Source organism: Lissotriton vulgaris, chromosome 11 (assembly GCF_964263255.1).
Source record: "Lissotriton vulgaris chromosome 11, aLisVul1.2, whole genome shotgun sequence".
NCBI lineage: Eukaryota > Metazoa > Chordata > Amphibia > Caudata > Salamandridae > Lissotriton > Lissotriton vulgaris.
In genome coordinates this window covers 880,823,869-880,849,495 of record NC_141699.1, presented here as the reverse complement: position 1 = coordinate 880,849,495, position 25,627 = coordinate 880,823,869, and the positions used below count along the sequence as shown (strand labels likewise).

At 42.4% G+C, this 25,627-nt stretch overlaps 1 protein-coding gene across 1 annotated transcript in view; it reads left to right on the top strand.

The window, feature by feature from the left end:
- The window catches only part of SAP130 (Sin3A associated protein 130), a 988,428-nt gene that overhangs the window by 39,635 nt on the left and 923,166 nt on the right, over positions 1-25,627 (top strand). Inside the window, exon 6 of the mRNA XM_086942556.1 lies at positions 22,683-22,810. Within this exon, the coding sequence (XP_086798682.1) occupies positions 22,683-22,810 (128 nt within the window). The remainder of the gene's footprint in view (positions 1-22,682; positions 22,811-25,627) is intronic.

Below are 25,627 nucleotides of genomic sequence, written 5' to 3'. Positions count from 1 at the left end.
TCTAGAGATTGATTATTATTCTGAGGGAGCAAAGTTGTCATGTTTATGCGGTTGTCGGAAACTGAATCGCTTCTTGTCTGAGCCAGGGAAGCTGATCCCTTCTAATTCAGTCAAGAAAGTTTCCAGTAACCTCTGAGCTAGCTGGCGCAAACCTAAATTAAGTATAACATAGTCAGTAGAGACCTAGATGACCTCAGTCCTACGTCTACACTGCTGTTTATGTTATTCCAATGCACAGGGCCTATAGGGAAAATAGGAACTACACTACTGGTAAGGCGATAAAACTAACGCAAGACGTTAGAGTAACTCAGTCGTGCTTTTTCACGCAGACCCTTTTTCCCGTAAAAACTCCAATAGACGTCTGGAGTGGGTGAAAGGTTAAAATCCGCCGGAACTCAGTAGGAAGAGATTCCTATGTAGAGTTTTTGGTTTAGTCCGCGTTGAAGGATACAGTGTTCCAAAATATTGTGCACCTAATCTTTTGTCTCCTTGAAACTTGATCTGCAACAGGAAAACCTTTCTGACAGTAAAATGCCAGATAGTGAAGACGAAAGGGAGGCAGCTAGAATGGCAGCTCAACTAATAGAGGAAGACACAAGTCTCCTACAGAATGACTGGAATTCTATCCTCATTCCGGTCAACATAAGAAAAACTATAACTCTAAAACTTATAGAAAACGGACTAACATCACGAGGTGGTACAGTCATTTTCGTGATAGAGGATGGATAAACTTTCCAGCGGCAAACGCTACAACACACAAATTCCACTATTACAAAATAGAGGAACCTCCGGATGAATACACTCCTTTCGAGGATGTGGAAATTCCACTAAATTACCAAGAGCACCTGCTCTGATTTAAAAGGTCCCCTAAAACATAATGATCACATCACCAGGCTCGGTCCACTAGGTAGACCAGGAGCAACGTGGCTAGTTCTAGCCAGCTACACACCACATCCTGACATTGATAAAATCTCAGACAAGGAACTTTTAGCCCAGCTAAAATTACTAATTAAAATTCACAGACCGTTAGTCCAATATGTAATGCGGACTGCAACAGTCCAACCAGCTGTTAACATTCCACAGCTGACCCCTCATCAGGGGAACACAAATAAAATTACACCACAGAACATACAATCATGTCTTGGTAAAACACCCGCAAAACGGGAACAAATTCCATTCTGGCTAGCACAGAAAATAACTCAAATAGAGGCAGTATTCCCAAATACTACCCCTAGTGAGAAACACAGAATTCTGACTATCTGCCTTCCAATGGGGGTCGCACCACATGTGGAGGACTGTGACTCTTGGGGCACAGTCTTTGCTTCCATTTACACAAAAATACATGGTGTTTCGTCTCTGCAGGTAATACCAGATGTGCTAAGACAAATTCAAAATAAATACGGTCCAGAACCTGCTTTAACTCTTGGTATGAAATTACTGAAAGACTTCAAGCAGGTCTCGGCTATATTATTAGCCAACATAAAGGGAGAAGCAGCATCTGTGGCGATCCGCCAAAAATTGAAAGAAACAGATATAGCAGACCAACCAATTGAACTTGCCAGAATCATAGTAAAATCCTATGAAGAACTAGGTAGAGATAGTTTGGGTGGGAAACCGGTAAAACCCCAACTACTTGAAAATCCTGAAAATATATTTATTAAAAAAAATCTATATACTCCAAAAAAGAGCTGGGATGGAAATAAACAATCCACTCCCAAAGAAAAATATTCCAGTCCAGAGGAAGGTCTCCTCAGCGGAGGGAAAGAGCTCCGAGCCGAGAACACCAGTCTCCCCAAAGGGAGCCCTCTGAAAAAAGATATAACCTTAGAAATAGGGATAATTTGAAAAAACCTGATAGATATCAAGATATTGATACACGTCCCTCTCGATCTTTTTCGCAGAAATCGGAAAGAAGAGGACGGTCAGAACACAGGGAAGAGCACGTCAAGTCCAAAGACAAGGAACCTGCTCAAAGTAAAAAATCTCAATTTCCAAGAAAGAAGGTAGCCAGTATTAAATTAATCGAACATGCCGAGGATACTGAGGACACAGCTGAAAAACGGAGAGTGGGCACAGACAATGCTAGACAGCGCAGCAGATATCACCATAGCTCGCAAGATCCTGATGAATCATCTGGAGACAGTGGACACAAATGAATACATTCAGGTGGAAACTGCAGATACCAGGTGTAGGAAGGTGGCTACCTGACTATGGTTACCCCAGATTTTTTGCCTTGTGTTTAGCTGGTTTTCGACTTAGTTGGCCTGGTTCCCTGCTAATCAGGGCCCCAGGCTATCTGCTCTCTCTGTAAACTGGATTCCATGTACCCTAGGTGCATAACTAGATTGGCTTGGGTCACCTTATCAGCCCCTGTACAGAGCACTATAGGTGCCCAGGGCATAGGTGCCTCCAAGGCCTACCAGGGGCTGCAGCATATCTTTTGCCACCCCTGGCTGGCTATCTAAAATTGACACAACTGGCTGATCACTCAGCTGGGGCAAGGTGGTGTAATCACCCCTTTCTTAGATATAGTATGCCTATATCTAAACCTAACTGGACACATATATACCTATCAGTCACTCCTATGGCAGGCCTTAACAATCCTGGAGGCAGAGTTCTTGGTTTTATGTGAGATGGTGCTCTAGCATGAGCTGAGCTTGTCTGCAGCTGTCGGGACCAATTCCCTAAGCTGTTCCGGGATAATGCCATACCATATACTCTTAAGTGCATTATAATCCTCACGGTTATATGTTAACTTTGGTTTGGCTTTATCAAAACATGTTGTGTAAGGTGTCATACGATTTGGAATACTACCCCCTCGCCAGTCCTGGCGACGGGGGTAGCATTCCACCCCTCTAGAGGGAGACGACATGTTACTTTGCTAAAACGCGGTTGATTTTTAAAAGAGCCTCCGATCCACAAAATGGATGCTTCTGCCACAGACACAAGTCTGACCTCCTGCTGCCAACCAAAACTCAGCAGAGGAGGCCTGGACAAAGGGTTTCTTGTCACAGGGAGGTGTCACACCACCCCAGACAGGAGATAGTGGATTGTAGCAGGGAGGTTTGAAAGAAACCAGACACTGCCTTGGGAGCACAAGGCTTCCCCTTGCATAATCCGGCCAAACCGGTTCTGGGGCACACCAGCCCCTGTCCCAGCGCGGCCTGGATCAAAGGAAAGGGGTGTATCCACCCCCTTCCTGGGTCCCACCCATAGGAGGGGACCTAGCAGGGAATCCAGCCCCCTAGATTGGTATAAGAATGGGAGCAGTGCCAACGCACTCAGATTATCCTGATGAAACATTTGAAACGAAACTCTGGACCCTTCAACATCCTACTCAACGTAGAAGACTGAAGAATCTCCCTTGTGGTCAAGGAGTGACCACCCTGTGCAAACAGGCACCATCCAGCACCTCGACGTCTGCTTTGTTGCAGTTCCCGCCGGAACTCGAGCGACCGAGATGGACGAGATCAAACTTGCCTGCCTTCTTACAGCTTGATCCACCGTCCCTGCAGAGCTGAGACCCGTAGAGGCGACCGAAAGCGTGGGGCACGCCATCTTGAAAAGACCACAAGACGCTGACCGTGCAGCCCACGAGTGACCCTCGAAGCTGTACACCGGGGTCTGAGAAGCCCCAACCCTGAGCCACTCTTGCACCGAAGCTCACCCCTCTACACTCGACGAGTGCTGCGTGGGGCCCTTCCGCTTTCTTTGGCTCAACGCGTTGGCCCGGTCACTTGCCAGCTGGCTTGTGGCCCCTGTGCCGACAAACCTAAAACCGACTTGCTATTCTGGTTGCTCCAGACTTGCACCAGCTCCTCTGAAAAGGAGCACCCGCTCTGACCCTTCTGGTCCGATTGAGAAGCAATCTTCCGGTCCTGCGTGGATTGCTCTTGCCAAGTGTTGTTTGCTCCAATCTTGAAGCCGACTGCGCCGACGGTGAGAGCCTGCGTGGGACAGATCGTGAGCTGCTCCTGGACGTCGCAGATGCCCCAGAGCCCACGTGACAGCGGAGAGAAGCTCCTCGACATTCACCTGATTGCGCCGACATTGCCTGGTTCCGTCCTGGTTCCACCCTGGTCACTGCTGAGTGACCTAGACTCTGTCCCCTCTGCTTTCAGGTACTTTTCTACTCTGATCCACCCTTGGATCACACCGGACACTTCTCCTTCACATCGCCTGAAGCATCTTCAGCTTCAAGCACCAAGAACCTGCGTGACAAAACCCGACGCCACTTCGACCCTATGCACCCGCTTCCTGTGGGTGAGGTAACATTGCAACGCCGGTGTTCCCACACTGGTACACACCTCTAGGATCTGTGTCTAAAGTTTGGTCCTTCTAGGTTCAGCGGAAGTATCCTTAAACTCTATATGTGTAACTTTTACGCACCATTGACATTGCATTGGTGCAAGCCGCGCTTTAAGCGCTGCACCCGAATCCCGCAGGGTTTTCCCGACTTCAGCATTGCTAGTCCCGACTGTTCCCAGCGATTCCCTAGGCCTAACCACTGTTCGATTGGTATCTCATATACCACTTTTTTAATATATGGTTTGAGTGGCCACTTGCCCTCATCCATAACTGTGCAACTTTGTATGTTATACTGTGCTTTTGATTTAACGCTTGTGCCCCTTTGCTCATAAAGAGTACTGGGGATCATTTTAGAAATAAACACATATATTTTTATAATAAATACTTGTGTGGTGTCCTTTCATTTGATATTACAGGACTGTGATTGGTAAAACAGCTCGCTTAACACGACCTCTTGAGTTAAGCCTTTTAGGCTGCTTAGTCTATGCTACCCTTAAGATAGCTTGTCTAATAAGGTTGACTTACAACCAGACACCATAAGGGATTGTTTGGACTGATACAAGGTGGTTCCAGAATTGGAAACATCATATATCAGGCCAACTTCTCACACCAGAGTTAGCGAACCCCCCTAAAAGATACGCAATAACATTGCGTATAGAGGGAGATAAGACTAGGAAGGTAAGGGGCCTGTTTTGGATAACCTCTCAAAAGGCTATGACATCCTGTTAGCTGAGATAGACTGGCCACCAGAGTTTGTCAGGGAGTGCCCTCATGGCGAAGAAATGATTATGCCTGCCTTCTCAAATCATATTCCAATACATAGAAAATATATATATGCCAGAAAATGGGCAGTAGTTCAAGCACCTGCATTATATAAGAATCATGTAGGATGGGATGAGGACTCTCCTCACAAAATCCAGTTAAAAAGTCAACCAACTGCACAAAGACAGTACCCAATTAAGCAAGAAGCTAAAAAACAGGTCAGGGAGATCTTGGATCAACTTGAATACCAAGGGGTGATTGAAACATGCACCTCTCAAATGAACAATCCTTTGTTTCCTGTCTCCAAATCAGACGATTCATATTGTCTAGTCTTGGACTACAGACACCTTAACTCATGTTGCAAGACATTTGCAGTACAAAATTTGCACAGTGCGGCACTAATGAATAACATAGTTCGCAAAAAATACAAAACAACATTAGACATTTTTAATGGATTCTTTTGTCAAAACATTGCACCGGAAAGCAGGTATTTAACCGCTTTCTCAATAATGGGGTCACAGAAAAATTTCTGTCGACTCCCACAGGGATTCAAGAATAGCCCAGGATTATTCTCAGCAAGAGTAACAGATTTACTACAAATATATGATGATGAGGCATTATCTTATGTCGATGACATCTATCTCGCAGATGATGACCTGGATACTCACTTGAAAAGAGTGAATACCATAATACTAGGGTTTGCAGCAGAGGGTTACAAATTCAACTTTAAAAAGTCCCGAATTGCCCATCTAACTGTCCTATTTTTAGGATACGAATTATCAAGTGAAGGCAAAAGCCTAGCAGACAGCCTCTTAGAGAAGTGAGCTGTACTCCAAGCACCAAAAAACGCTGAAGAACTTACAATCAATACTAGGCTTCCTGAATTTCGGAAGAACTTACATTCTAAATTATGCGGAGAGGGTTAAACCTCTCTACAAATTAATAAAACCTGATTTCAATCCAATAAATTGGACTCAAAAACATACAGAAATTTTGAGATCACTGCAAACAGACATGTTAGCTAAAACAAAATTAGAAACACGCGACAATACACGCAACCTTGTAATCCGAGTCATCCCAGGAAGATGCGGATTCACGTACCTGACCTCTGAGGGAGAAACTGTACCAATAGCTTACAAATCACATTTGTACACAAAAGCAGAAAAAACATTCAGTCTTACTGAAAATACTGTGAAGACGGTTCAGACGGCTATAGCAAAAGAAAGAGCCCTAGCCCAAGGCAAAAGAATAACTGTTTTTACAGCAGAATCAGCCTTTGAGGCATTATTCAGCCTAGTTCATCTAAAAACGGTGGCACTGGATCCAAAATTGATTCAGTGGGAAAATTCTCTTGCTGCAGAAGACGTGACATACTATTTTGTCCCGAACATGAAAAAACTGAATGATTTGAAATATGAAGAAGAATATCCTCTGCCAATCGAAATTCTGCCTCTCCAACAGTACTCTTGTATAATCTATACGGACAGATTTGTACAGCATTACAATGTAGATGATAAATCCTACAATGGAGCCTGCGCAATTGTTAAAGGTCGCTGGCTCTGCGGTAAATTCAGACCGAAAATAACAAAAACTGAATCACTGAGAAACTGTTCGGCTCAGCGAGCTGAAATCAAATCTTTAAAGATGGCGCTTGAAAATGCCGATCGTGAATTCCCGACACTAATAGTGTGCGATTCACATTTCTGCGTCAAATCTTACAATGATGATTTGCAGAACTGGGTTCAAAATGATTACAAAGATTACACAGGTGCCACAATCAAGCATAAAATGCTTTGGGAACAAGTAGTGTTTTTACAGAAAGAACTACAAAAGACTCACGTGATACATACTCTGAGGCACAAACATATGAAGGAATCTCTGACAGAATTACAATCAGAATACTGGTGGCCGGGGATGAGCCTGCAACATTATAAATTTGCAAAAAGCTGTCCAGACTGCAACAGAGATCGCAGTAACGAGCCAACCGGAGTATTGCCATGGCCATTTCTGTGGTTAGCATAAGGCTATCTACAAGTAAAATCCAGCGTCCCATTAATTTCTCTTAAGACTAGATTAACTTAGAAATGGGGCCCCAGCCCTCGGCTGACGCCAGAACTGTTATAAAAGATTTGCGAGTCTTTATCGGCACATGCGCAATTGCCATGCTTCATTCTGACCAGGGTCCTGCATTCAGCTCTCGAGCTTATAAGGAGGCGATGACCAGCATGGGCATTGGGTTGTGGTGCTCTTGTCCCGTCCATCCTGAGGGAAACGGGATTGTGGAAAGAAAAAAACGAGACATAAAAAAATCTATAACGGCAAAGGTACAAGGTTCTGGTGATGGGTGGGTCCAGCATTTAATAAGTGTCCAACGTAGTCTTAACAATCTGCCAAGAAATTCTCTAAAAGGTTTCAGCCCGTACGAACTATTGTTTGGAACTAGAATGTCTATTCAGGATTTAGATAGTCAGACTTCAGTGGTAGAAGATAAGAAAAAATGCTTTGACATCAAAGATAGTTTGGCTGTTTTACAGGACTTAAGTGAAACAAGAAAAGCCCTGAGCAACATAAAGTTAAAACAACAGCCAACAACCACTGAAGATACACCACCTGTCCCAGCAAGACCTGTCTGGATTCCAAAGATTGGGGATCTGGTCAGAGAGAAGATAGCGGTGAAGAAGGAATTTGGGCCTTCTTACAGAAAAGCAGTACCTGTCTTAGCTGTCAACGGAACAAGATCAGTTGTACTACCGCCCCTTGCTGGTAAAAAGGAGAACCGAGTTGTATCCATCGACCTGGTAAAACCACAATCATGTGGCCAATAATAAGTAGTAGGCCCAGTGGACTCCCAAGAAATAGCAGAATACCAAAATTTACTACAATCTAAGAGGTTCAAACTGAGAGACTAATCACATTTGATAAACCTGCAGTGAATACAAAAGGACTATGCAACAATGCCATGGAACTTGTGCCTCTTGAAACCCAAATTGAAACAGTTAGTCAGGAAAAACCAGTCTACAACGATGTAGCCTCAGAGTGTGCTAATGAAAGACAAACTGAAAAAGCAATCCCAACAATTGACAGAACTGCATCTGGCTACTTCATCAATTTCGATAACTTTTCTGAAGATCCAAGCGAACCTGCAGAAACGCCAGCAACTAAAACTTTTAAAGACAAAGTAACAGAACTCTTTCGTCAACTCAAAGAAACCTATCTGAATGCACCGTTGAATGTCTGACAGAATATCGACAGACAAAATATCTACATACAAAAATATCGACATCAAAAATATTGGTGTTATATCTTCATAAAGGTAAGTACAAAAATATCGGGGGAAAAATATCGTTGTACAAAAATAGTGAAATTAAAAATATCGTTTTTTAAAATGTATTAATAATGTAAACATAATTTAAAAATACATATAATTTTACAAATATTAAATACAAATATTAAAACATATTTAAACAATAATAACTAATACATATACATTTAAAATAAATTAAAAAGTCTACATATAAATTAATATATATACTTACTCCACATATTGCAACAGTGGGAAAAGCGTTGGATAGCGTAGGGGTTTAAATTACTATTCCCACTCAAGAGGGTGCAACAGTAGGGAAAGCATTGGATAGCGTAGGGGTAAAAATTACTATTCCCACTCCAGAGGGTGCAACAGTAGGGAAAGCGTTGGATAGCGTAGGGGTAAAAATTACTATTCCCACTCCACAGGGTGCAACAGTTGGGAAAGGGTTGGATAGCGTAGGGGTAAAAATTTCTATTCCCACTACAGAGAGTGCAACAGTAGGGAAAGCGTTGAATAGCGTAGGTGTTTAAATTACTATTCCCACTCCAGAGGGTGCAACAGTAGGAAAAGCGTTGGATAGCGTAGGGGTAAAAATTACTATTCCCCCTCCAGAGGGTGCAACTGTAGGGAAAGAATTGGATAGCGTAGGGTTTTAAATTACTATTCCCATACCAGAGGGTGCAACAGTAGGGAAAGCGTTCGATAGCGTAGGGGTAAAAAATAATATTCCCACTCCAGAGGGTGCAACAGTAGGGAAAATGTTGGATAGCGTAGGGGTTAAAATTACTATTCCCACTCCAGAGAGTACAACAGTAGGGAAAGCGTTGGATAGCTTAGGGGTAAAAATTACTATTCCCACTGCAGAGGGTGCAACAGTAGGGAAAACATTGGATAGCATGGGGGTAAAAATTACTTCACACACTACTCCCCCTTTAACACACAACACTGTACACATACAAAAAAACACAATTAATATAAATATCAATTAATCAATTAATATTATTAAATTGATGTAATTTTAATTGAACTAATTAACACTTATTAATTACCAATTAATTAACAATAAATACCAATAAAGAAATACAATCTCTTTAATTAATTACATTTAATTATGACACCCTATTACCCTATAAACACACAACCCCCTACACATAAATAAATCATATCATGTAATCACTTAATAATTAATTACCAATTATTTCTTAATTAACAATAACAATAAATTAAATATATTAGCACATCAACTCTAATTTAATTAAATAATTAATATTATTTTATTACTAATTAAATATGAATTAACAATAACAAAAAATTACATATATTAGCACATTAACTCTAATTATTGTAATTAACTAATTAATACTAATGACCAATTCATTATTAATTACCAATAACAAAAAATGCAATATATTTGCACAATTACTCTAATGTTGTTAACTAATTAATAATAATTAATTACCAATTAATTATTAAACTAACAAATTTAAAAATATTAGCACATTAACTCTAATTAATTTAATTAACTAATATTAATTAATTACCAATTAATTATTATTTAAAAATATTACAAAACATATATTAATTAATTTTTATTAAATTACTTCCCACCCTATTCCCCTATAAACCCACAACCCGCTCTAATACTAAAACGCAAAATGTAAACTAAATTACTAATTTTCAAACATACATTTAATAACATATTTAACAAACATATAAACAACATAATAAAATACATAACACTAAACATAATTTCGATATTATTAAATTTCGATATTAGTAACATACATACCATAAAAACGATATTCTGTCTGTTGATATTTTGGACATCGATATTCTATACTATCAAAATTAAAACATCGATATTATTGTATATCGATATTTAAATTTCGATATTTTGTCTCCCTACCGCACCGTTAATTGAATTTTGGATTGTATTAGGCATACTCATACTCCTACACTGGCTAATTTTAGTTCTAATTTTAGGAACATTTATTTCAGTACAATGGACACAGCAAGTCAGAACATCAACTTGGTCCTAAAGCCACACAAGTCATCTCAGAAAAGAGAACTATCATCAGTGAATGTCACAGCCATTCCTATACCTGGCGGGGTAGTTTGGGACAAAACGGATTACGAAATATATGGACCGGTCGAACTCTTGAAATATCCTCCTCAGTTTAAGGTTTCATTAAGTGACCTTGTAAAACCAAGTACATTCTCTGATGATTGGGACTTTGAAAGCATAAATAATATGATGTCAGATTTAGTAATGTCAGCAAAATTTACAGAACATGATTATTTACAGGGTTCATCGAACTGTGAACAGATGTATTGCTATAACCACTATGCACACCACTACTTGCATAAATCTGCTCAACCTAGAAATGTTTTTAAATATAATCAATGGGAACATTGTGCTACTCCACCTAAAAGCAGTTCGAAAACATTCTATGAGAAATTCCCATACTTCTCAGGGTTTAACACAAGTGATGCAGAAACATTTTATTATAAACTGTTGGATAAAACAGTGACAAAAACCATGCTGACAAATACTAAATTTATGTACTCAAACATTTTATGAAAAAAAGATTACATTTGGTTTTGATTTCTGGAAAAACAGCATTAAAACAAAAACCATCTGGGGTACAAAAGAATGGCAGGTCCAAGGATTAGAAGCGTTATTTCGAGCCTGCATGATCCCAGAACAAATAATGTTCTTGAATGACCCCATTCAACAAACTACCTGTCTTGGCCTAGCCAAGATCAAAGAGTTAAACAAACAATCTATTCCAAAGCCAATACCTAATAATACAACCACAGATATTGAGATAGACGTATCCCAAATTTTACATCAAAACAGAACACATCCTGATTGAAAAACGGGGTTAATCTGGCCAACAGACACAAATAAATGTCAAGCTAGATTCCTGAACAAAATACAGGGGTTAAAAATGACCAGACCCTAGATTCTCCCAGAGACAACATCCAGGGATAGTAACAACATACAGTGTAGGGAAACTATGCCTTGAATGGCTACTAATATCCACACTGGCAGAAATTAAGCAACACTTGACTTTACTTAAAGACGGTTCTGACTTGCGCGATTTCATAATGGGACCACGCAAACAGCGTTAAAAAATGTTTCATAGCGGCCAGTATATACGCTGCATACAACGAAGCATGGAAAGTGACTCAAATTGAGACAGCAGAGAAAATACGAGAAATTGATCGTATTAATTTGGAAAAATCACTTTCTGTTGTGGACAATGGGTTAATGACTCTTTCCTCGAATATATTCACTGGACAGTATTGTATCATCTGCTATAGATATAATAGATCAGGACTTGCTAATGTTACAACATGGTCAGTCCCAATTACGTTCTATTGTACAGCTAGGCTGGACGTTGCAAAATCTGCGTTCAGGCTATGTGCCTTGGCGTTTAATCAACACAACGTCATTGTTCTCTATCTTTAACCTTACTGATAAACAAATCAGTTTGGCACAGAAAGGAGCAGACTATACGATTCTGAGCATTGAAAAACTTGAGAGATTACCATTGACAATGTCGGAAAGACCTGTCATTGAATAGATAATACATGGAATAATCACAATTCCGATAACAACTTTCCAATTTAAAAAATGCCAAGAGTATATACCAGCAGGCCAGTATGAAAGGTGGGGTAAAGGCTACATTGTCATCATGGAAATTACCTTATACACATACATGTTATAGTGACAAAAACCAGAATGTATTTCTTAGTGGTAATAAATGTAAAAAATCACTAAGCGGTATACTTCTGTGCCAAGGTATTAATTTACATGGGGCCTGTGAAGGAACTTCAAATAACCTTTCATGCAACCAGCACGGCACACCTGCAACACAAATAGAGCCATTCTTTAGACAACTTTCTAACGGGAGTTACGTTCTAATAACTGATCACAGCTGTTGTGGCATGGTGCCAGGGAAAGCATTTCTCGTAAGCGTTAGTTCCATGGTCACTTGCTGTATGCAAGCATTGTATCCAAACGTCCCTACTGATACTGAGGCGACGATTTGGCCTCCCTTGAATATCTCTTCTATACGAATTGATACTTAAGCAGAATGAAGTCTGTGCTTTTACAGACAACAGTGCCTATTACGTCATCAAAAGAAACGTATGATCTTCAAGTTGCAAGGACAACGGCAGAGATACATACAATTTTATCAACTAATTGCCCCGTGCATTTCGTAGAAATGCTAAGCCAAATCCTAAATATGTCAGATGCCAGTGGTATCGCACATGTATTTAAGACAAATTTTTCAGGACTGTTAACACCCTTCGAAGCAGTCCTGAGCATCTTTCCCAAGTTTGTACATTTGGTATTTGGCGGCCTACCACTACTTTTGGGACTCGTAGCAGGAATTTTATTTTTGACCCTTCTGCTCCGATATGGCAAGCCAAAACGCAGACATGACTTCAGCAACAATGGAAGAAACGATCCTAGCAATACGCTACTGGGACCGCATAACTAAAGTCCTTGGATTAGCCCGGCTAAGAGATCTGAATATGACCTGGTTTCTTTCATTCAGACCTATATGGCAGAACTGCATCTTACCTGTGCTTCGATGTATGCTATGCGGAGAAGAATGCGTGTTGGACACCTGTCTTACACTACAATCAGCAGTACCAATGGATATCGATACTTTGCTAAGTCTCGTTACTGCTCATGCATCGTGTTGTCCCCAGCGGTTACCAATCCTGATGATGGCATTCGTTGAAACTTCACCACTACGATTAGGTGGGAGTGAAGCAAGAAATGAGAGCAACATCACCCAGGTACGACCTTCTGTGAGCATTGCTGATCCAGACACCGATGATGGCAATCATTCTCACAACTGCCCGGTTACAGAATTATCATCCTTGGTCGAACTTTCACCTGAAGCTGTAGACTGTTTTTTTTGCACCTCTGTCTGAAGTAATGTTCTCCCCTGAACCAAACGAATAACTTTTAAGCAAACCGGCACACAGCGTTTTCCTGAACTCTGAATTCGGCCTTCGGCTTTTATAAACAAAAGCTACTGAAAACATTTGGAACTATTTTTTCCCCTGAAAACGAAATTATTTTTTCCAAATTCCAAAATATTTGCCTTTTTTTGGCACATGTACTCTGCTTACAGTAGAACTATTCATAAAGAACAGACTTCTATTTTTAGTAATTCTAGAGACAAAATATTACCTCAGCCTCTAGCACACTTACAAGCAATTTCATTTATATATGATGAAATAGTCTCGACCCTCTTTTCTGTATTAAGAGACATTTCATGTGTAATTTTCGCAAATCGCAAAAGCTAAATATATATGCATTTTTTTGAATGATTACTCTGCTTAAAAACGTACAGTACCTATAATCTTTTGTGTATTTCGCATACACCATTTCGAATGCAAAATGTATTTTGGGGTGGGTTGGAATACACATGCACCTTTATTGCTTAGTTTTTAGTAATTGATGGACATTAGATCGTGGAGTGGGTATTGTGTTTTTATCTAGGAACCTGAATCAATAGTACCATTTTATGCCCTTACACGGCTATACTCAATAATATCCCTATAATGGCATAAGAATCAGATCCATATTTCAGTAAATCGCCCTTGCAGCCCAAGGCATGGCAAAAGCTACTTCCTTAGATTCCTAGAAAGCACAACGAGTTCTTTCAACACACCAAACCTCCAGCAACCTGGGAAATCCCCGCTTGCTTTGTTTTGATTTGTAATAGAACTCCTGCGAGGACTGTTAGAACGGCCAGTTCTTAGTGACATCTTAATTGACGTCTTATGTCCAAACCTTACGTCAAACTCAGCACCTTTCAGGTATAAATATACCAACGTTGCCTTAAGCAAACACACGGTGTTGGTTTTGGAGCAGAGCAGCTAATCTGCTTGCCGAGAGCCCAGCTGACGCGGAGAGCCCACGGACGCTGCCCCTCGTCTATTGACGCGCTGAGAAAGACGCTGTCTTTTCTCCTGCCGAGAAAATCCAGCTCCGGCGTTTCCAGCCTACCCTTGCGGGTGACTGGGATATCGAGTCCTGAGAGAGAGATACCAGACCTCCTACATTCTATTCCCAAGGTACAGTGCTGACTAAACCCTTAGAGAGAATTCTTGAATCAGATTCTTGGCAAAACCAACTTAACTTAAACTGCTACTTACTTTCTCCTTCCCATTTATTAGTCTTAGGTCAGGTACACCGGGGTAGGCGTATTTTAGAAGCACCAGTTGAGCACGTTAGCCAATGTATATATGTATGTATGTATATATTTTATCCATTTTATAGTATCTTATGGCTAAGAAACCATAGCCATGCTTTTACAGTATTATTTCATAATACTCCTTTTACTGTACGTACTTTACTTTATATTAAGTATTGCAATTGTGGCAATTCATTTCTCTTCCAAGAGAAGGAAGACTGCTCAATAAATAATACCTTTTATTGAAAACGCCCGTCTCTCTATTCTCTGCACTCTGGTGAAACTAAGTACACACATCTGACTGAGTGAAATAGCTGTCTATTGTTTTCACACGACTCTAGAGATTTACTCTTATTCTGTGGGAGCAAATTTGTCATGTTTATGCGGTTGTCGGAAGCTGAATCCCTTTTTGTCTGAGCCAGGGAAGCTGATCCCTTCCTATTCAGTCAAGATAGTTTCCAGTGACCTCTGAGCTAGCTGGCGCAAACCTAAATTAAGTATAACATAGTCAGTAGAGACCTAGATGACCTCAGTCCTACCTCTACACTGCTGTTTGTTATTCCAATGCGCAGGGCCTATAGGGAAAATAGGAACTACACTTCATGATCAGGTGGGTCTCACCACAGTGCAGGGAGGCAAAGAACAATCTTGTTTTTTTTTCAAACAAATTTTTATTAGGTTTTCGTATTTCAATAAATCATTAGTACATCACAAGATAATAAGCATGTTACAAATTACCGTTATTCAAAGAAAGAATGAAGCAGGGCGTTAGCAGCCTCCTTTTGTCTAACAGTTGGAATGATACGCATTATGTAACGGCCACTTTGTCACATGTCTATCAGCCCAATACTCTATCAGGTGCTCTGAACTGTTGCATACCATTTATCATCGTCTGTCTGTCGTCCGTCTCCCACTAGCCCTATGAACATTTATGATGGCGGCTCATTTGTTCTGACCCTGCTCGGACTTATTACAATACATCTTGCAATAAGCTTACATCTTGTTTCTGACTGTTCGGGTTAGGGTATTGTCCATTTTGCCCAATTGTGTGTTACTAACTGCACTATTAAAATCTATGTCCAGTGCTTAACAGGTTTCCATTATAACATCCTATTCTAGTGCTATTGGAATTTTCTGCAGACCTCTCACCTCCTCCCGTCTTATTACCGCACTCTCTGCCCCGCCCCAGCGGGTTAATTCGCTGTGCCATGCGTGTTCAGTGGGTGTTGTCATTGATTTCCATCTCACAGTGATGGACCGTACTGCTAAGATAAGCACCAGATTTACAAATCGATATTATGCTTTGTATTTGGCCGCGTTTTTTCTGCAAGCCTAGAATACATTCCTCTATAGCATCATGTGTCTCCCGGTGTGTGATCTCGTTCGTGAGACGCCTAACAAAGTCCCAAAGCCCTCGTATGCGTGGGCACGCCAATAGCATGTGTATAAAGTCAACACCTTCCGTATGGCACCTGGGGCAGTAATGCTGCGTCTGTGGCAACATTTTGTCTAATTTGTGGGGGATGGGATGAGCTCTATGTAGGATCATGGTTTGCATAATTTTAAATTTCGCATCTTTGTTTTTTTGGGATGTTCTATGATTTTTGCCCATTCCTTATCTTCTAGAGCCCGACCCATGTCCTCTGCCCAGATATCACGCAGTGAGGTTAGATCAACCTTTGTGTGGGAACGTATCCCCACATACAACAACTTGATAAGATGTCTACCTCTACCCATGTAGTACAGGGATTTGACTAGTTCATGTGTAGGGGGTTCCTGCGTCCGTGTGACCCATTGAGCTTAAACGTATTGTCAATGCAGCGTGTAGTAAAAATAAGTGGGCAGGTGCTCCTGTCTCTCTAACAAAATGATCATGATCCAATTGCATCCCGTCACTGAACAAGTCAGCCAAAGAGCTGATCCCTACGTCTAACCAAGATGTTATCCTACGGTTTGTTATTTGTCCACCCAACAGTGGTATTCCCTGTAATGGGATATTATCGGCATAAGCAGGAGGCGTGCTTGTATATTGTAATGCCGCTTTCCGCACTGTAATGCTGTGCGTAGCAAAGGAGGGAGATGTTGTGGGGTTTTGCTTCGGGGCAGTAACAGGGCATGTAAGGCTCCTTTGTCTATATCTTGTTCCGTAAATCCTATCTCTTGTCAATTCCGTCCCTCAGTCCAGAAGAACAGCCATTGTAGTTGACAAGCGTAATAGTACGCTCTAAGGTCTGGTACACCCAAACCCCCTCCATTTGTGCTGAGCTGTAATTTTCTTTAGACTTATTCGTCGTCTGCCAGATCCCCATATAAGATCAATTAACATTGTATTCAGTAATTTAAATGTGGTATCACAATTGGTAGGTTCGGGAAATAATAAAGTAGTTGTGGGAGGACCACCATTTTTGTTATGGCCGCTCTACCTGTGACTGATAACGGTAAGGTAGTCCAGAAAGAAATACTAGAGTGCTCTGTGAAGATTACCCTCCAACATGTCTACGGGCGTTTGATAAACTTGGATACCCAAGTATTTGAACGTGTGTTGTGCAACCTGTAACTTTGTAGTGCCAAATTTTATTTCTGTAGGGTTCACTTGCTCTTTGAAGAAGAATACGTGTGATTTCACTGGGTTTATGGCAGGGCCCGAATTTTGCTCAGTGTTCAAATACCTTGATGAGAGGGTCCAGAGTAGAGCGAAGATCGTGAAGATGCAGGATAATATCGTCTGCATATGCAGAAAATAAGTGCGTAGTGTTCCCTATCTTTATGCCTATGTCACGGAGTAATGTGCGCACCTTAAGCGCCAGAGGTTCAAGGGCCAGTATAAATAGAAGGTGATAATGGGCAGCCCTGCCTCGTCCTTCTGTGTATCGGGTATTCTGCCGAAATATTTCCACCTGTACGTGCTCGAGCCGTAGGGGCATCGTATAATAGATGGAGCCATTTTATGTAATCCTCCGGTAGGCCAAATTTCTCTAGTGCTCTGACTATGTAGCCCCAAATAATAGTGTTGAATGATTGACACATATCTAATGATAAACATCCCACGTGTTCATGGCGGCTTGGAGCTTCTGTCATGAGGTGGTGTAATTTCCTGGTGTTCGATGACGTACTGTGGGCCGGCAGAAAGCCAATCTGATCGATAAGGATCAGTTTATGCAGAGTCGGCAAGAGTCTGTTAGCTAGCACCTTAATAGTATTTTATATTCCGTCGCTAATAATAACGGACAGTAGCTGGCCATATCCGTGGGGTCCCGTCCTGGTTTCGGAAGTGATACCACTAATGCCTGAGCTGTAGTGAGGGGTAAGGAGCCCTTATCCAGTGCCGTGTTATATAAAATCTCCAATTGGGGTACGAGGGAATCCGCGTATATATCCTAAAATTCAGCTGGCAGGCCATCTAAACCAGAAGTTTTGTTTCTTGGGAGTCCTTTTATGGCAATCTTAATTTTGGATTTAGTAATGGGTCCTATTTATTCCTTCTGAGCGTCTGCTGAAAATCGCGGGTATGGTAGAGTGGATAAAAAGTGTCCATTTGTGTGTCTACTCTGCCTATGGGTTCACTATAGAGTGTAGCGTAGTATTGGCGAAAGGCCACATTTATATCTCCTTGAGTAATGACTTTATCCCTTCTAGGGTAGTGACCTCATTAATTACAATAGTGGGGGGATCGTCCCGTAGAAGTTTGGCTAACATCGTCCCAGACTTATCCACCTCAGCGTGACGCAGCTGTGTGTATTTTTGGTGATCTATGACACAAAGGGATTCTAATACTTCCGCATGTCTGATTCTGGGTTCTTGCAATGGGGCTCGTTTGTCATTGTCACTTGCAGCTTCCTGCTCTAGCCTATCCATTTTTCTTTCAATATCTACAAGGGACATATGGACTTCCTGCAAGGCACCCACTGTCGCGCTAATTGCCTTCCCGCGAAGGACCGACTTGAAGGTATCCCATTCATCAAATCTATTTGATGCTGTGTTACTATTCTCAGCGAAATAGTGTTGGGTGGGTATCCTACCCCAATGAATTACTATTTCCAGTGGATTGTGATTGGAGAAGGTCTTTGCTAAGTATGTAGCATGTACCACCTGCATTGCAATCCTATTTGAGCAATATATTCGGTCTATTCTCGTGTGTAGCATGTGGACAGGAGACCAGTACTGGATTACAAAAGTAACGAGATTGTACTTTACCTGCAACCTGAATTTTCACCAATTGATAAACATTGCCAGATTTCTGTTGAAAAGTTTTTAAGTGTGAACTTTTAAAATAGCCTTTTATTCCTGAAAAATCACAATACCTAAAACGTTTTTGCTAAACTGTTTCCAGCTTAGACCCCAGGACTGAACCTAGGAGCCAGTCCTGGAATTACTAAAGTAATCTACAAAGTAATCACCTGTGTTTATATAAGAGAATCCATTGAGCTCAATGCTAAATTGTGTGTAGAATTATGTTGCCTACTGCAACCTCTGTACCTATTGTCTTTACAACGTCTATTGCCTTTCTGCAAAGTACTCATCTGAAACCTCTCATATTGAGAGCAGTATATTTTTGATGCCTGTTGGTTCTAGAAATAAAACAACTATATCTTTTGTTATAAACACAATTGGCCTGGAGTTCAGTCTTTGAATGTGTGAAACCTTTTGCTGACTGTGTAGAACAAATGCTTTACACTGTCCGCTGGTACTGCCTTACTGCTCGACCAAGCTACCACTTATGAGAGTAAGGTCACACCTGGCTTTAACCTCTGTTGTACCTCTGGGTGTTTGTGAACTCTATACACACTGTACCTTACTCTGGTCCAGTATATATAGAGCCACTTTCTCACACCAGTGCTCACTGTATTTTAAAAAGTAACATTGTATGAAAAGTTCAACTAACCTGCTACTAAGTCAATATTGGTTCTAGAAATAAAACATCATAATAACGTTTTATAAAACCAATTGGTCTGGAGTCAGTCTGTTAAGCATGTTGTAGGAAGGTGGATATCTGACTATGGTTGCCCCCAACTTTTTTGCCTGGTGTTTTGCTGGTTTTTCGACTTAGTTGACCTGGGGCCCTTCTATTCAGGACCCCAGGCCCACTGCTCTCTCTGAATTGACAACCATGTACCTTAGGTGCATATCTAATTGGATACTGAGTCACCTTATCAGTCCCTGTACAGTGTACCTTAGGTACCCAGGGCATAGGTGCACCCAGGGCCTATCCGGGACTGCAGCATGTATTATGCCACCCCTGGCTGGCCATCCTAATCTGACACAACTGGCTGATCAATCAGCTGGGGCAAGGTGGTGTAATCACCCTTTGCTTTAGATATAGTATCCCTATATCTAACCCTAAAATGGACACATATCCTCCTATCAGTCACTCCTATGGCAGGCCATATCAATCCTGAAGGCAGAGTGCTTGGAATTATGTGAGATGGTGCTCTAGCAGCTTTCGGAACCAAGTCCTTTAGCTGTTTCCATGATAACGCTATACCATATACTCTTAAGTGCATTATAATCCTCGCGGTTATTGCCAACTTTAGTATAGCATTATCAAAACATGCCGAGTAAGGTGTCATACGAATTGGAATACTACCCCTCGCCAATTCTGGCGACGGGGGTAGCATTCCACCCTTCTAGAGGGACACGACATGTATGTAACTGTGAACCCCGGTTAAAGTTAACTCGAGCCTCAGCATCACAAAATGGATACTGCCACCACAGACACAGGTCTGACCTCCTGCTGCTGGGAGTCCTTCCAGCGAGGGAGGCTTGGACAAAGGGTTTCCTGCCTTGGGAGGTGCTAGCACCACCCCAGACAGGATTTTGTGTATTAGGTAGGACAGGGCCGAAAGGAATGAGACATGCCTGGGGCACACAAGGTGTCCCTGTGCATACTCCGGTCTAAACCAGTTCCTGGGGCACTCCAGCCCCAGAGCTGGCGCAAGACCGGACAAAGGATAGGGGGTGTAACCACCCCCTTCCTGGTCCCACCCAGAGGAGGGACCTAGTCGTAGTACAGCCCCCTTTAGCCAGATAAAGGTAGGAGCTGGTCCCATTCCAGATTAGATCATCCTGAACAACTTTACAAGAAGAAACTCTGGACTTCGACGTTCTGCTCCACAGAAGACTGAAGAAATCTCCCTTGTGGGCAAGGAGTGTCCACCCTGCACAAGCAGGCACCATCCGCGTCCAGCGGCTTCCCTTTGTCGTCTTCCTTCAAGGATCCAGACTTCAGAGCCCGACGAGACCTGGATTCCCAGACCTCTCCGACCTCTACCTACATCTGCAGCACAGCTGAAATCCGTGGGTGCGACGAGACACGTGGGACCGGCCATCTTGAAAGAAGCAGCACTTCGCTCCAGCACGACTTCTGAGATATCCTCGTCCAAGTGCTCTGGGGACTGAGAAGCCCCGACCCGAGCAGCTCCTGCACAGAAGACCAGCCCTCCAGCATCCACGAGATCTGCGTGGGGCCCTTTTGCCTGTTTGCTGCTCGGCGCGTTGTCTGGTCACTTGCCGGCTGGCTAGTGACCTCCTAGACGACGAACTCCGAAATCTTCACTGCTGGTCTGGTTGCTCCAGACTGGCCCTTGCTCCCTTCCAAAAGAGGAGCACCCCGGACCCTCCTGGTCCACTCCAGGCGCTGTTTCCACTCACCGCGTGGGTTGCCTTTGCCAAGGCCTGTTGACTCCAAAGCCGACACCGCCGACAGCGAGAGCCTGCGTGGGACAGCTCGTGCCTCCATCCTGGTCGTCGAAGACACCACCTGGTCCACGTGGCTGCAGAGACAAGCGTCCACTCTCACCTGATCGCGACGACGACATCTGGTTCCACTCCTGGTTCCACTCCAGTCACTGTCTAGTGACTTTGAACATTGTCCCCTCTGCTTTCAGGTTCTTCTCTTCACTGATCCACCGTTGGATCACACCGGACATCTTCCTCCTGACCCCCTGCAGCATCTTTTCCTCCAGGCTCCATAGACTTCAACGCTGGAACCCAACACGACTTAGCACCTATGCACCCGCAGCCTGTGGGTGAGGTAACACGAGCATTTCGGTGCTCAAGGGTAGCTTGACTCTCCTAGTGTCCAGTTCCACAGTCGTTTTAGTTCTACCTAGTCAGGATTGTCCGTACTCACCTTTTTCTTGAACTGTACTGTCCATAGACACTGTTACGCATCTCGCGTGTGAGTTCACACTCTGCACATGCGTTCCGTGGGCCTCCTAGTACCTACCTTAGTATAGCGTGGTCCCAGCGATCCTACAGCCTCTGGACAGCTCCATTCCTTTTATCGACTTTCACATTCCACTTACTTAGTATATGGTTTGTCGTGCCCCTAGGGCACCATTGTAATTTGTGCAACTTATACTTATTTTTCCTAAGAGATTGTCATGTGCTTAGCCCTCTGATCTCATAAAGAGTTCAGAGGTGTATGTTAGTTAATAATACTTGTTTATTTCCATAACAACCTGTGTGGTGTCCTTTCACTTGGTATTCAAGGGTTTATATGTGGTAAAACAGCTGGCTTCACATGCCAAAAGAGTTTAGCCTAAGACTGCTTTGTCCATGCTACCATTAGGATAGCTGGTCAATAAGGTTGACTTACAACCAATCACCATAAGGGTTGTTTGGACTGATACAAGGTGATCACTAGAACTAGTGAACATCATATATCAGGCCAACTTCTCACACATGTGACATCATTTCTTCATGAGTGTGTACAACAAATGCTTTACACTACCCTCTGATATGCCTGACTGCTCAACCACACTACTACAAAACAGAGAAAGGTATTTCCTACTTTAGCCTCTGATACCTTTGGGGATCCACTCAACTGTCGCACTATACCTAACTTTGGTATAGTATAGACAGAACCAGCTACCTTCACCTGTGTCTTATCATTCCATTCAGACAAAGCAATCACCCTTCTTATTTTGGAAATAGTTGTGTAATCATAGGCCCACATGCGAGTCTATGAGTCTTCCCCCTCTTACTATGTTTATCCTGGTGGAGGGAAAATGCTTTGTTGCATTACTCTATCTTTTCAATGGTAATTTTCTGACCAGTATGCTTTTTCTTTCTTGCAGGTGCGGCTGCTGCTGCTGTAATGTCCAGCTCTAAGGTGACAACAGTCCTGAGACCAGCATCTGCCCTGCTACCGAGTGGTCCAACTGCTCAGCCAGCAGGTCAGCATATCGTCCATCAGACAATCCAGGTAAGTGTTGAACCACAACTGCATAGTCAGCTGATCGAGACAGCGATGGCCTGAACTGCTCTTGTTTAAGCTATTATCCAGTCACACCCTAAGCCCCTGTGGCAAAATGACAAGGCACAGGCTTAATTGCCTATGGAAGCACATCTTATATTTTCTGACTGAATTTCTGAACATGCCCACATATTCACAAATATTGCACCTGCCATGTTACGTCCTGGACATATGTCTGCCATTTCTTAGTTCATCTTATGAATCATCACAGGTATTGAATTTGTGCAATGGTGTATATTAAAATTTCAGGTGAAATCTGGCATTAGTCAAGTAAGTTTGTTGTGATGTGGGTTAGTGCAGTATCCCCATTTGTGCCTGAAATTCCTCTCCAGAAAGCTCTTCACAATATTCTGTTACTAACTTTTCAATGTTGGTGTATGTTTTGACTATGTGTGAGGATTGTGTGCATGCAGAAAGGTGTGCCACAAGTCTTACTGCTTTGATATTCTACTGAACATCAGTGTGAGAAAGTGCCTTTTTTGACATTGTTAGCCCCATACTTTTTGCCTGGAACATGATGTGGTTTTAATTGAAAGTTCACAGGGTCCCTGACAACCAGGTCCTATGTGCTAGAGCTCCTTCCCAAAAAACTATACTACGATTTGCAACTTCAATCCCCCTGGAAGTCCCTGGTAAATGGTACCTTTGTACCTAGGGCATTGGGACTGAAGATAGTCCCCTAGGGACCCCTCACCAAGGCCATGCCAACTGCCACACATTCACCTTACCTTGGCGTAAACAAAAACGATAAAGTCGACATGGCACATTGCTTGTGTGCGATGTATAGTATAGGTTGTAAGTCACCCTTCTATCAGGCCTTACAAGCCCCTATGCATGGTGCATTATATCGTAGGTGCAGGCATTTCTGCATGAGCAGATATGCCCCAACAATATTTAAGTTTGTTCTTGGATATTGTAAGTGCCAGGGAAACCATTGAGAGTACATGGGCTAGATACTCGACCAGTCTAGTTCCCTAGCACCATGATGGCTTCACGGAATGCAGGAGTATTTGTTACCAAACTACTCCTCTTAATAAACTCACACAGATGCTAGTGTTGAATTTATTCCAAAATTTATTCGGAGGGCACCTCAGAGGTGCCCCCTGAAAGCCTACCAACCCTGGTGCAATCTCTGACTTTCTTTAGACAGCCTGCCACCACCAGGCATGTTTCTGGACGCCTGGATCGAGATTCCATGCTCTTTAAGACCAGAAACAAAGCCCGTCTGGGGTGGAGGTGTCACACCTCTCCCCCCCCCTCCCCCCGAAGAAGAGCACCGTGCTCGAGAGGGACACTTCAAAGAACTTGCTGCCTTTGTAATGAGGCTGCAGCCTCTGCTGCTAGCAGCATTTGGGAGCCCCTGGTAGAAACCCCCACTTGGAGCCCGAGAACAGACAATAAAACTAAGTGAGAAGAGAGGTGTGCCCTCCTTTTCCAACTCCACCACCCAGGTGCTGGAGGAAAAGTGAAGCACATTTTTCAATGCCCACCGTTTTGAAGAAGGTGGGTGTGGGAAGCTGGCTCTTTATATTCTATATTAAGGTGAGGTATAGTGTGCACAGAGTCCAGTGGAACCCCAAAGGTAGGCAGAGGTAAAGTAGATAGCACCTCACTCTCTATTTGTGGTTGTGCGGTCGAGCAGTAAGGCTTAATCAGAGGACAGTGTTATGCATTTGTTGTCAGCAAATTAATTCACACAGTACAAGACTGAACTTCAGACCAATTGTTTTTGTATGTTCGAGCTGCAGATCGCACACTATGCATTATTTCATTTCAAAATCTTTATACGGTTTCAGACAGAAGAAGGAAACCATAAAAGCACATTAGTCAATAATAAATATTACACGATAAAACAGAATATACAGCATAAAATACCCAATTGATTTAATATATATTAGTGACAACAATCACAGATTGGCAGATGTAAAAATTACAGCGGTACATAAACAGTTGGCATTCCCTACTGTTTCTAATTCTTAAGGCAGATTTTAAAAAACCAATCACAAATAAAGTGCTTTCAGGGTTTAACAATTGCAAATAATAGAGAGCAAGTCTAACCTGGGTAAAATTCAATTTTTTTAAGAGGGGCTTTAAATAAAACCTCCGGGGTAAGTCATAGAAGGGGCAAATGAATAAAAAGTGCACCAGATCCTCGGAGACTCATTGCTGCAGCCGCAGGACGGTAGCACTTGGCCTCTATGAGAACCCCTTGGAACGGCTAACAAAAGATGATAATAGTTCCGGCGGAACCGAATTAACAGATGCCGTTCAAAGCCCGTCATGGACCACGTTAAATAAGGTCTAGTGAGGAGGTGGTTTTCTGCATGACATGGTTTCGGGTGCTGAGTTTATTTAGTTCCATCTCATCCCGATTCATTTGATGTGATAGAGGTACAATTTTCCTTACAGCCTCAACATCAACAAATCTTATCGAATCAGGATTTAAGAAAAGTTCTGGGCGCCCCACGGCAGTAAAACAGTCCTTTAAATATTTTAGCCATGAGATTTTTAGCATATTGTCTAAAGATAATGCTTCCCTTAGGAGTAGGTGGTTTAGAGGCAGGTCTTTGTTAGCCAACATTTTAGCCAAAGGATTAGTGGCCGTACTGCAAGAGTGTCACTAATGTGGGGTGTTCCTGTTTCTTTATTCACTACTAAATTGGAGATCCCCATGGGGACCCCCAACAGTTGTTTCAGAAAGATATTCTCTGCCACCACAATATCTTTAGCTGCCACATACCCCCAGAGTTCACTACCGTAGCTACC